This window comes from Doryrhamphus excisus, chromosome 10 (genome assembly GCF_030265055.1).
Source record: "Doryrhamphus excisus isolate RoL2022-K1 chromosome 10, RoL_Dexc_1.0, whole genome shotgun sequence".
Taxonomy (NCBI): domain Eukaryota; kingdom Metazoa; phylum Chordata; class Actinopteri; order Syngnathiformes; family Syngnathidae; genus Doryrhamphus; species Doryrhamphus excisus.
In genome coordinates, this window is record NC_080475.1 from 17,639,621 (window position 1) to 17,652,917 (window position 13,297).

A 13,297-nucleotide genomic window follows, 5' to 3' on the forward strand; every position below is an offset into this window, starting at 1 on the left:
TATCCCAGCTGTCGAGAGGCGAGAGGCGGGGTACACCCTAGACTGGTGGCCAGCCAATCACAGGGCACATACAGACAAACAACCATTCACACTCACATTCATACCTATGGACAATTTGGAGTGGCCAATTAACCTAGCATGTTTTTGGAATGTGGGAGGAAACCGGAGTACCCGGAGAAAACCCACGCATGCACGGGGAGAACATGCAAACTCCACACAGAGATGGCCGAGGGTGGAATTGAACTCGGGTCTTCTGGCTGTGAGGTCTGCGCGCTAACCACTCGTCCGCCGTGCAACAGGGGTCATAATTGCTGTGTAAAACACATTTTCTAATGTGTTTTATAGTTGTATACTTTATAATTTTTTATAACCACCTAAAACAAAACCAGAAAAAAAAAGCTCAGGGTTGGGGTTAGTCAGGTCCCACAACACCAGTCAACACCACAATCGACAGGTCAGAGGTTAGGGTAGGGTTTGCTGAAAACTACTGAAAATATAGTGTATATACATTTCTGAGTTGTATTTGTATTTTTCTATAATGTCATTGGAAGTATTTACACAATATAACATGTATTTCATTAATGGCATTGTAAATACATTTGCTATAATTCAAATCATCATCACTGACTTGCCATTAATTCTACTCACCCAAAGAAACAAATTAGCTGAAATATTATATTATATATTATACTATATATATTATATATTGTGTGGGGGTCCCATACAATATACAATTTAGGTCTTGTCCAATATTCAGTTTATTTACAACAACCAGTGTTATAATCTTCCCCTGCAACAAGTGCCCCGCCCCTGCCCCCCCCCCCATTTTATGCCGTTTTTGGGTGCTTCTGGGACCCCTGTTGAGCGTGTGTGAGGTTTCCCGTTTTTTGTGTTTTTTTTTTTAACAGAAAAGTGCATTAGAAGCAAGTTGAAAAAAACAAAAAAAAACATGATTACAACCTTATTAATTTTGCCAAAAATCCCCGCCTTAAACACTGGCATTTTATGCTGTTTTGGGTGCTTCTGGTGCCCCTGTTGAGCGTGTGTGAGGTTTTCCACTGTGTTTTTGACCAGAAAAGTGCATTAGAAGCAAGTCGAATAAAACAACGTACTAACCCCTTATGATTTTTGTGAAAAAACACCCTCTTCAAACTGGCATTTTATGCTGTTTTTGGGTGCTTCTGGGACCCCTGTTAAGTGTGTATGAGGTTTCCCCTGTTTTTGGGGGAGTTTTTTACAGAGAGTGCATGAGAAGCAAGTTGAAAAAAAAAAAAAAAACACGACATACTAACCCCTTATGATTTTTTTCAAAAATCACGGCCTTCATATTCTCTTAATATAAAGAGACCAGAGACTGGACAAACTTTCTCACCCAGCTACTTGAAAAAGACTGCAGTGATTTTCTGTTTGCTAAAAATTGTCTTCTTTGGCTGTCATTTTGTTCCACTTACCTTCTTGTCCATCATCTTCAGAACGAGCTTCCTTCTGGGACTGCAGCAATGATATCCCTATAGGATGCAGAATGGTCTTATGGTCTGAGCATTGACGTGCAGAGATGCCACTTCAACCTCTGCAGCAATGCTGGTAGCAATCGTACGTCAACTACAAGTACAACCTCTAGATATGATGACGTGCACGCGTCTTTGGTGGACACGACTACTCTTCAGAGTTCTCTGAAGAACTGGAAGGATAAGAGGATGAAAGCTGAAGAGCTGCACTACATTCTGTGTGAAGAATTGAAGGAACCTTTGGACAAAGAGTAGGAGGAAGAGGCCTTCAGGGCAGCGTGCTGAGACGTTGAAGAGCAGAGGAATTCCAGTGAAAGTGGACAAAGATGCTGTTGGACGAGCAAGAGGAGTTCAAAGAAAAGATGGATGAGGACTTGGAGGTTACACCGCAAACTCTTGAATGATTATTTTTCTCCATTTGTATTTTCCACACGCAGATTGATATTTCTCTCCATCCTCTATTCAACTGACTTTATTTATTCAACAGCAGATTGCAAGCTAATAATTAGCATGATTCTTTACCAGCCGGCCAGCAAATCGTCACGCTAACAGCCCCTGGAAAACACTCTCATTGGTTGTCAGGCTGGTGAAGACCCCCCATCATTTTTGATATAATTTCATGTGTGCATCGTTGAGTGTTCCATTTGCATGTTTGATGCCTTTAATTACCTTTTACTTGTACACGGCTGCTGCAAAGAGGCACACTTTGCTGCCGCTGCAAAGCAGCCGCCTGAAGGATGACCTCCACATGATAAAGTGCACCCTTTGGCGGAGCTTTGTGGAATTCAGACATCATTTTTAGACAAAAATGGCTGCGGCTAACTGCTGAAAGAACACAGCGGCCATGAGCATCACAGAGGCCAGAACATGAAGATTCGTACTGCAGCGTACATCGTCTGGCTATTCAGACACAAGCAGCAGATTTATTTTTTTTTTTAGTGGAGATGATTCATCCCCGTGCGCCTGCCTGAGGGGTACACAGAGCATCATGAGGAGGATTTGAGTTGACACAAGTCACAGTCGCTCCATCCCCGGCGTTGAAGAGGGGGAGATGAATTATTCAACCAGCCAGCCAGCTTGGCTCTGACGTGGTGTTGCCTAATGGGGAGGTGAGGCGGCAACAGCAAGCATGACAGCCGCAGGATAGAGCATCTTCCAGCTTCCTCAGGACGGGGCATAATTTCAGAGAGCAACGCTGGTGGGAGTAATACCTGCCTGGTAAAAAGAAATGACAGCCGCCGTCGTGGTACACTATCACCGATTGTAGGTCTATCACTCCCCTCACACACAAGGGATGACAGGTAGCTGTTCCTTTCGCCTTCCACGTTATTATGCCACCGCAATGCCACGCCATCCATTCAGCTCATATCTTCACTATTGGCAGCTGGGAGCTCAGGAAAGCAACGTTTCGATGAAATATGTTCCCCATCAAGTCACATTCAAATGGAGGATTTGACGATAATCCAAACTGCATCATTTATGATTGTTCTTTCCAAGTAAAACGACAATTATTCCCAATAGAACATATTTGTGGGTGTCCACTCTACAGTCATAAAGTCAGACATTAAAACACCGGTCAAAGATCCTTTGTGACAAGAACAATGCTTTTTAAGCATCTAGTGTTCAAAAAATAATCACACTAGTCAAAGATCCTCAAAACGCCAGGTAAAGATCATATACGACAGGACCCCCCCCCCTTCTCGAGTCAAAGATGCTCTGATATGAGAGCATCAAATAGTGCTGTCATACTTGGAAATCTGCTGCAAAAAACGTATTTGCTAGTTCTGATTCGTTATTGAATGATTTGTTTTTTCAACAAGTACATCTAAATGATAAACTATATAACAAACACACGGATGTGAAATACAACAAACTCATGGATGTCATTTCTTGTGGTGTAACTTAGTCGTTTATTTTAATTCCACAAATTTTTCAAAAAAATTACAAAATACTCAAATGCAGAGAACACAGGACTCACAATTTGTCTTATTCTTTCTACTTTTTGTTTCCATTGTGTCATCCCATGGCGACTACTCATATGTACAATAAGCTTGAAGATACCAGTATATATAGAAATCTGGGCAGCAGAACGGACATTCTGCTGCTGCCGCTTTTTCAAAAGAAGCTAAACATTGACAACACTTAACACCAAAGGTTTGGGAGACACAAAAAGTGGGGTGCTTGGTGGGCAAAGGAAGGGGAGAAGAGGGCCAGGAGTGCATCGAGGGGGAGGTGAAGAGACGCCAAACTTGTCAGGACTCGGTTGATGATGTAAGCAAGCAAAAAAAACAAAACAAAACAAGTGTGCTCCAAGGAAGGTGGTCACGTTTAAAATGCAGGTTTCTTCATTTGGTAAAAAAAGACAATAAGCAGTCAGTCCAGGACAGTCAAACAGTCTTGATACATGGAGCCAATGCAGGAAACAAAATATGTACTTCCTGGTCACATGTTGGCAGGCCCCGCCCTCAATAGTGTCACAGTGAACATGAACGCAGCCCAGTAAGGAGGATATAGCGAGCCATCTCGGATGGATCAGGCAGCATTAAAAGCCATTACTCTCTTTATTTCCTCTCCTCGTTGTTGATCAAAGAATGTCAATCATCAAGTAGTTCATGGCAGACGGATAAACCACATTTCAGTGCAATTTAGTGATGGCTGGCTTCAGCAAGAACTCACAACCCAAGCTTCAAGTGTTTCAAATCATCAACTCAACAGTTGACACATTCTGACAGGCTGCAGTGTGATTAGAGGGCGTCACAGGGCGAGGTGGGGGGGCGGGGGGTGATCATCATGTGGGCTACGCAGGACTAAATCTAACACGCCAATGTCAGACCAAGGTCACAACTTAACGCGCAACTTTGTGAGGATACTGCAGAAATAATGCCATGGTGCTTGCCCTCTGAAACAAGGGTGAAGCTGGAGGAGAGGATGACGTCTTGTTTGTCCACACCTAGTAAGAATAATTATAATAATAATTATATGTTTATATATATTTATATATATATATATATTTATATATATATATATATACTATGTACAGTTAAAAAAAACATGCGCTGGTAGTCTTTAAAACAATGAGAAAACCTCCAAGAATGTATTAAAATAAATGTTGAATTTAAGATAGCACTTGTTATGTTTTCATTGTGTTTTGTTTTGGATAAGCACAGTGTGTCCTGTTCTAGCACCTACAAAAAGATGAAGTTTTGTCATGCAAGAAGGGGGTTTCAGGATGTGGTCCCACTTGCACTGGCTATATAGCAAAAAATGTCCAAGTCTGGGAAAGGAAAGAGTTTGGAAAAACAAGTCTAGAAGTTCCACTTGGCCTTTTCCCGCTCCGTCGCCACTTCCTGTTGTCCTGCACTGTCTCACAACTGCTTGTCGCTCTCTTTCTTCAGCCGGCTGAAACACAAAGAGCAGGATGTGAGATGTTTGGCTTCTATGTGATGGGCATGGTCATGGCGGTGCCTCTGACCTGTAGTAGTCCTCCTGGCCCGGAAGGGGGCCGCCGTGCATGTGATGATGTCCGTGGAGCCACTGCTGCTCCATGGCCAGCCTCTGGAGCTCAGCCGACTGGGCGTGCATGGCCTGCAGTTGGTGGGCTGCTGACATGGGCGGCGGCAGACCACCAGGTAGGTCCCGCGGGTACGGAGTGCCTGCCGCGGAGGAAACAAAGCAGACGTTTGATCGGGCAATCCGACTGATGAGAGCATCCATCAGATTTGCCGCCCGCCCTTACCGAAGACAGGGTGGCGCAGCATCTCGTGTTCGTGCGGCGGCTGGCTGAGGAGGGGGTTGGGGATGGCGCCGGGTGGGTAAGGAAAGCGAGCCAGGTGAGGTCCGGCTGCCAGGGGGTCTACAGCGAGGGGGTGGGCCCCAGAACCTGGAGGACACACAAGACATTCACCACCACCTTCTGGGTGTCAGAGTCGTAGGGTCAAGGTACAGCAAGAGCATCCTACACTGCATCATGTTACTAGCTTAGCTTGGTTATCTTCGTTATTATCCAAGTTAACACTGTAATCATAAATTAGCAATGTCTTCACAGCTTCTACATGCTTCCTTGTTTAAACAGTTGGCATCTCAAAAAGGAACATCACAAATACATGGATACGTTATAATAAAAATTATTATTATTATATTATTATAAAAATCATACACCATGCCTCGTACACATTTCATTATCATCCATGATCATGTACAACCATGCCACAAACAATGCATTCAATTTGGTCCCAAAACGGCTCTTTTTATACCGTGATATCAGTGCTAGTGCTAGCAGGCTAGATGTGCAACATTATCCTAAAATATTTGAGTGAAAGGTTTTTGCTCTAACAAAATAAATGAATAAAATTTTTTTTTATTTATTTATGTTTGTGGGAGAAATGTGCCAAATACTATTGAGCACAAACTCTGATAGCATGAAAACATTGGTGTAAACGCTCATATAACGCTTATATATTTCACAATCATAGACGAGATGTAAGCTGCAGGGACGCTAGGCTAAAGCAGGCTTAAGCTAGGCCAAAGCAAGGATAAAGCTAGGCTAAAGCTAGGCAAACGCAGGCTAAAGCAAGGCCAAAGCTAGGCTAAAGCTAGGTCAAAGCAAGGCCAAAGATAGGCTGAAGCTAGGCTGAAGCTAGGCTAAAGCAAGGCCAAAGCTAGACTAAAGCAAGGCCAAAGCTAGGCTAACTTAGGCTAAAGCAGGCAGGGCTGTCATTCACCTTGGTGGAGGGGGTCCTGCTGGTGCAGGTGCAGGTGGGAGTGGATGTGAGAGTGCTGGTGGTGATGCGGCGTGACGTTGAACATCTGCAGCCGGGCGATTGGGTCGTTGGCCACGGTGGCCATCCTCTCAGCATGGAGTCTCTCTGCCGCCAGCCTCTCCGGGTAGCTCATGTCTGGCCGCAGCTGAGGCCCGGCGAGGGCCAGCCGTTCACGCTCTAACGGGTTCAAGCCCGGGTGGAAGGAAGCAAAGGGGTGAGGGCCGGCCATGGGGGGCAACGTGATGGCCCCGTGTCGGGCAAAGTGCTCCATGGGGTTTGTGGAAGGGTGGAGTGCGTCCATCTCGGGAGGTTTGACCTCAAAACCAGGTTTCATCCTTTCCCGCAGTTCCCTTTCTCGAATCTCCCTCTCACGCATCTCCCGTTCTCGTAGTTCGCGCTCCCGCATGGCGGGGTCGGCATTATAGAGGCTCGGCATGTGGTAGGCCAGCAGAGGGTCCGCGGGGTTGAGGGACACAAAGAAAGGGTGGTTTCGATTGGTGGGGGACATGACGTGGGGCCGGGCGTATTCGCTGAGGGTGCGCAGGGCGGGCGTGTCTGGGCCGATGTACGGAGGCACGGCTGCAATCGTGGTGGGGGGCCCGTCAAAGGGGGCACGCATGTGGGCAGGCCCGGCCATCTGAGGCTCGCCCATTCTGCCCTCGTGAGCCGAACTGGAGGCCTTCTGTGAGGAGAGAGAGGCGGTGGTTAACATCATTTCATAACGTTTCATCTAGAAAGTCCATCCAAAACTCACCGCCGCTCGCTCAGCTTCCTTCTCTCGCTCTCGCTCTCTTTCTCGTTCTTTTTCCCTCTCCCGCTCTCTCTCTTTCTCTTCTCTTGCTTTCTGCTCGGCTTCTCTCTTGGCCTTCTCCAGAGCCTCCTCTCGTTTCTTGGCCAGTTTGGACGAGGCCAAGGGGGTGAAGTAGAAATCTGTCCTCGCGCACGAGTTGTAACCCCGGTCCAGGTGCTTGTAGAACCTGCGGTCAGAGATGAAGACACTCTGTGAAATAATAACCGAAAAACTGAGAGCTAAAGAAAAGATAAAGCAACTGATGAAATACGATAAGTCAGAATATTTCTGCCTTATGTAACTCTTACTCGTACTTATGTAACTCAACAACTCACCAAGGTCCTCACTGCATGTTAAGAGGCGCCAAACAAAGAAATCATACCCGGAAATGTCATTTATCTCCCTGCTCTCGTCTGATGACCCCTTCCGCTGTGTGATGCGTCAATCAATGTGTCAATCAATACCCCTAACTATACACGAAAAGTACAAGCCTGCCCTGGCGTCCTGCTCAATGACGGCGAAGAAGAAAATGGCGTGGCGAGCGTACCGTGCTGATTGGCTGGCATGGCTCGGCGTGTTGACGACAGTGGGCTCTGGGGAGGGACTCCTCTGTGGAGGTGGGGGGCTCTCTGGCTCCTCCGTCTCGTCCAGCGGCTCCTCCTTGATGTGCACAGGTGGGAGCCCCACGCCCAGGCCGCTACAGCTGACGGAGGCGGGGAGCGGCATGGAGATGGATGAGGGCAGCATGGAAGATGATGTCGGTTGTAAACCCGGCAAAGAGTTTGATGAGGAAGCAGGGGGGCCAGTTGGAGGTAGAACCGTACTGAAGGGGTGAGGAAAGGAGGCTTGCGGGGGCCCGTTGTGGTGTGGCCCCACTGCAGAGGGTGGCAGCGGCGGAGCTGGGGGAGGTTGGTGGGCGGATGACGGCGGTAGACTTTGGGACTGGGTGAGAACTGGAGGCTGTGCGGGCGGGGGCTGAAGCTGCTGCCCCTGAGGCATGAGCTGCAGAGGGGGTGGGTGTGCTGACGGAGGGTGGTGGGTGGATAGCGAGCTGAGGGGCTTGAGGGCCGGGGGCGGAGGCAGGTTAGAAGGCATCTGCGGGAATGGAGGTGCTGACACGTGTGGCGGGTGTTTGTGGGACTGTGAGGTGGGTATCTGAGGGATCGGTGTGGTTGGCGGGGGCTTGATGTGAGGCATAGACATCGGCGCGGGCGGGAGGGGCTGCTCCCGGGGTGGCTGCCCTCCACTGTGAGAAGATGACTGTGAAGGTGGCGTGTGTGGCCGTGGCTGTGATGCGCCAGATATGGGTGGGGGCGGGACCTGAGACTGACCGACAGGGAAGCCCTGTACCGGCATTGAGTGAGGGTGAGGCATGTGCAGGGGGCCAGCCTGCAGGGGGTGAGGCATGGGCGGCATGGGTCCGTGATGCGAGCTGGGTAATGACTGAGGTTGAACCGGAGGACCGGGAGGCGGGGCTTGAGTCAGGGGGGAATGTGGCGAGGGAAGCCTCTGGGGGTGGAGGGAGGCTACTGACTGAATAAGAGCCATGGGGCTTGCCTGGGAAAGAGGCTGGGGGGGAAGAGGGGCAGGGGCTGCTGTAGGTGAGACCTGTGGGGGGGGCAGCAACGCAGCCGAGGCTGCGGGAGGCGGAGGTTGTGCAGAGGGAGCGGCTGATGAGGTGCTCGGCTGACATTGGATGACCGCGGGGTGCTGGCTCTGCAGGAGCTGCTGTTGCTGGGCAGAAGAGTCAGAGTCGCTCTCGTTGTCGCGGGGACTGGGGATGCTCGGGGAAGAGCTGCGGTTGTCCTGGTCAATGTCTTTAGGATCGCTGCTGAGCTCCTCATTGATGCTGCGTCCATCCGAGCTCTCGCCCTCGCCTTCACCCTCTCCTTCTCCCTCGCACTCTGAGGGGGAGTCCGGTCGACTCAGCTCCTGAAGGAGGAGGAGGAGGACAGAAGCATGAGCATCATGAGGCCATGTGATGTACTTTCACACAAGACAACAGGAGCAAAACACACTTGTGTTTTGGACTTTTTGGCACTGGCCCTCTCGGGATCCTCTGTGTCTGAGACTCCTTTGTCTCGCTGCCGTTTGGCACTCTTTATGGGCGAAGGAGCCTCGTCTTTAATCTTCTGTGGAGCCAGAGGAGTGGAGGTGTTATGGCATCTTCAACATACACCAACTAAATCGGAGTCAGCGGGGAGTTTACCTTGCTGGACTTCTTCATGGTGTCCATCTTGCTGTCGGTGCTGTCGGTGCTAGCAGCACTTGGTGACGTACGCCCGCTGGAGCGCAGATCCTCGTTGCTAGGCGAGGCTCGGCCATCGGGACTGGCTGTTTGTTTCTTACGACCGCTACGTAGTGTTGACATCTATCCATGGACAAGATGAAACAAAAGTCAAGAAAGATAGGCAAATATTACTAATATTAGGACTAATATTATCTCTGATGTTGAGTTGTTTCTGCATTGCTTAAAGGAACTCGGGAACATCGAGAGAAACGAGGAAAAGTGTGATTACCGATCCTCGGTTACGTCTGGTCCTCATGCTATGCTTCCCACTGAGTCCATCCTCTTCCTCTTTGACGGGTTTGAACATAAATGGCGGCGGGTCCACAGGCTTCTCAATGGGAGGCAGCTCACCGTACTTCTTGAAGTGAATTCGGCAGTCGGTGCACAGCAAGATATTCTCTCTGCCGCCGTGGTGCCAGTCCTTGGAGGCTGAGGGAGGGAATTGACATGTTGGAACCAAAAACCAACCCAGCGGCAAGTACGTGGACACCATGCGGATATTTAGCTCACAACTACAGCTGCTACTAATTGTCGGTAACGATACTAATACTAATGAGGTCCACGTGGGCCGTCGCTCTCAAGTCCAAGTTAACGCTAAGCTGAGCGTCCACCCTCCTTGCAAAAGGCTTCATCTCAAATGGGAGCCAGCTGTGAGTGGAGAGGCTGTGGATAATGAGGTGGCGAGCCGACGTGCCGCGGCCTCATGTCTGATTTGACCGAATGAGTGTCAACATCATCTGATGCCCGTCTGTCAAACAGCCCAGCCAGGTCTACTAATGATGGCCACGGCTTACTGGTAGTGAAGCAGTGGCGGCAGGCGTAGCCCTTCAGCTCCTGTTCGCTGTCCTCGCTGTCAAAGTCATCTTCGCTGGCCGAGCTCAGGTCCACTGGAAGACACGAGGAGAGGAGAAACGTCACATTCAGTATCTTGCCACTTGCCGTTCCTCCCGCCTCCTGGGGAGTCGAGAACACATACAGAATTCACTGGAGGGTGGACGTGAAGGAGTGTTGACGGGAGTAGAAGCCGTTCGTGTCTTGATGCGGCGAAAGACAGGTTGCCGCCGATGTCTGCGATGGGCTCGGCAACTGGCGGCCTCTGGGGTCTTCTTCCAATAGTAGTAAAAGGTAATGAGTTCACCCTGAAATAAAACACAACGTGCTGTGAAGAGCAGGTAGTCAGTCACAACGGAGAACGTGTCCAGTAGCGTATATGGATATATGTGGAGGTGCCACGCCAACAGGACTCTCTTAGTGTGGCCAAAGCAGAGCCCCCTAGCAAGGGGCCACAAAGTCCATGCCAGGATTTGGAGCTGGCTGGCCATGTTTGTGCTTAGGCCTCATCTGTCCTAGGATTAAAGGAGGAGGCTGACTGAATGCAAGGATATTAGGATCAGTGCGCTGGTAGCTGCCTGGGTGGCAGCAGCTTGAAAGGGAACAAAAGACGATGTCAGGCAGAGCTTTGGCGCTACAAATGGGAAGCGAATGGCTCCTCACCCCTTAACTGGAAGAGTCAATCGAATTTTAATCAAACATTCATTGCACCAATCTCCCCGACAAATACATCCAGCTTGAAAAACAGGGCTGTCAGGAAATCAATACCCGACAGAAACATCAACACACGCAATTATGATATTAACCAACGCTATCTACACACATACACACGTCGTTTCCTGCCGTCACTTGCTGACAGCCCCCGCCCCACCACGGCCGGCTGCCTCCATTACAAATTCATAAAAGTGTGGTGCGGTTGTGGGGTGAATGGTAAGTCACCTGTAATCTTTTAAGCCCAGGGGGCAGCCATTTTCCATCCAAAGTCTGTTAAACTGCTGTTCAACAAAGCTCCCAAGGTTTAATGGCGATTGATTGTTTCTCTTCTCTGACATCAATTAGCCAGCCTTGCACACGAAAGAGCATCCACAGTTTGTCCGAGTCAGTGTGACATAGTTTCCCAAAACAAAGGCAGCGGGATCTTCAAAGGGAACCGCACTTTTGGGAATGTTGCCCATAATTCCCAATCCTTATGTGAAACATGAACACGTGTTTGTCTCCCTTTTCTGTGTATTATAACACCAGAAAACATGTTCATATGAGCTAGCTAACAATGTTAACTCCAACATGTTATCGTTTGATATCCATGCTGGGATCATCTCCAGACTCCATTCACTGTGCAATATCTGATCAACCTCCACGTGTAATATTAAGGCTCTAAATGCAAAATATTAAGTTCTATGTGAAGTATTTCTATAATGTCTCATATTAACTCGCTAGCAAGATCTCATAGTGTATGGACTGGTCATATCTCATCTCGTTCATATTATCTGCATACTGTATTTGTATATAACTCTGGGTAAAACTGTTGATTTACTTGGGTTGTTTATATTGTTTATTTTTCTATATTGTGTATTTTGTACTGCTTAACTGATTCTGTACTCTTGCTGCTGTGCAATGCAAATTTCCCCACTGAGGGACGAATAAAGGCATATCTTATCTTATCTTATCTTATCATGCAAAAACAAGTACATCGATGTTAACATGTCATACTTACCGTATCTTTTTAACCATTTATCAGGATTGGGAATGATGGGCAAAATCCCCCAAAAGAGCAGTTCCCCTTTTAAAGACAAGTAGAACGCAATGGCATCCATCCCAAGTGCAGCTTTGGTTTCTTATTCCTTATAAGGTGAACTGTAATACTCTGGGAGGGGGGCATGCTGACGTGTTGTTTGCTCTGAGAACACTGAGGCAAGGAGATGGGTCAGCGGTTGCTCATTAAACGCCATTAGACGTTATGAGTATTAGACATTAGAGTGAGTTAATTCTTCCTCGGTTGCTGCTGTGCTTAGCAGGCAATGATTAGCTCGGCGTACCTGGTCAGTTTAATATTCCTTCACCCAGGAAAATGTTTGCTTCGCGGTGCCTGTAGGACCTTGTCTTATCAAACAAAGCAGCGCTGAAAACACGCGGCGCTGCTTGGAGCTTGATGGGATATTCTCTCCAGTTCAGAGAACGCAAAGCTGGTGCTGTGTGTTTACAATAAAGACTCTCAGCTTGATTTTCTCAGCCGACTGTACGTCTGCAGATGAGCACCTCTGGAGTAGTTGGGTGTTTTCAGCTGGAGCTCAGCAGACAAAAACGAATGTTGGAAAGGAGGAAAGGCTGAGCTCCTAGTCATGGCACATTTGTTGATATATGAATAATATTTCTTCTCGTCTGACTGTTGTCAGTGTTGTGGCCGTGTGTTTCTGCAGGAAACTAAGTAGGAACAAGTGATTTCCTCCAGCTGTTATTCTAGCCTTTCTGGCTGGATTGAAACGGAGGGAAGGCAGGCTTACTGACGTGCAAACTAATTGAAATGTGCAGATCAAAAGTGTCGAGTAGTGCGCTTAATGGCCGATCTCAGCAGTGTGATTTGCCTCCTCGCTGCAGGCTGACATCTACACAAATTCAACAGCTTGGCCGACAAAGGGCAAGGTCACCCTGCTTCTCAATCATCGCCGCTGTGTCAAATAGACTCATGAAACGATGAACCTGAATGGGTAATTAACAGGTGCTCCGACAGACCGGTGCAGCAAAGAATTAACCGATGGGCTAAAATATGCCAGTGAACACTGAATGGATGCAGGCTACACAAAGGCAGCAAATGATTCTGGTGTTATGAGGCTGGGTGGTTGCAGGTGAATTTGACATTCCTACAGTTCAAAGGTCGTGTACTGTAAAATCAGGATCAACGGGAGCAGCCTCCCTCTGCAAACCTGCCCCCCTATCAACAGATGCTACACATGAACACTACTTGTTGCTTCTACATTTGTCAGGCTACAATCTTCACTGCATCATAACTATAACTCCTTTTTAGTCAACTTCGGCCTTCTCTGCAAAAGAAAAACCAAAACTGACATGATTGCACGGGTATATAGGACAGCTCTTAATGCCTACTGCCTGTCCATGGAAT

At 48.2% G+C, this 13,297-nt stretch overlaps 1 protein-coding gene across 6 annotated transcripts in view; it reads right to left on the reverse strand.

The window, feature by feature from the left end:
• Positions 1–3,404: 3,404 nt before the first annotated feature.
• Positions 3,405–13,297, reverse strand: part of rerea (arginine-glutamic acid dipeptide (RE) repeats a) — a 129,774-nt gene continuing 119,881 nt past the window's right edge. For 4 of the 6 annotated variants that reach the window (XM_058085132.1, XM_058085135.1, XM_058085131.1 and 1 more), the window contains 11 exons: positions 10,325–10,487; positions 10,143–10,235; positions 9,578–9,777; positions 9,268–9,429; positions 9,077–9,190; positions 7,606–8,990; positions 7,023–7,245; positions 6,230–6,950; positions 5,245–5,418; positions 4,981–5,161; positions 3,405–4,907 (listed from right to left, as the gene is read on the reverse strand). In XM_058085132.1, coding sequence (XP_057941115.1) covers positions 4,874–4,907; positions 4,981–5,161; positions 5,245–5,418; positions 6,230–6,950; positions 7,023–7,245; positions 7,606–8,990; positions 9,077–9,190; positions 9,268–9,429; positions 9,578–9,777; positions 10,143–10,235; positions 10,325–10,487 — 3,450 coding nt within the window. In that variant the 3' untranslated portion in view covers positions 3,405–4,873. The remainder of the gene's footprint in view (positions 4,908–4,980; positions 5,162–5,244; positions 5,419–6,229; positions 6,951–7,022; positions 7,246–7,605; positions 8,991–9,076; positions 9,191–9,267; positions 9,430–9,577; positions 9,778–10,142; positions 10,236–10,324; positions 10,488–13,297) is intronic. The other 2 variants (XM_058085134.1, XM_058085137.1) reach the window with 1 other exon arrangement.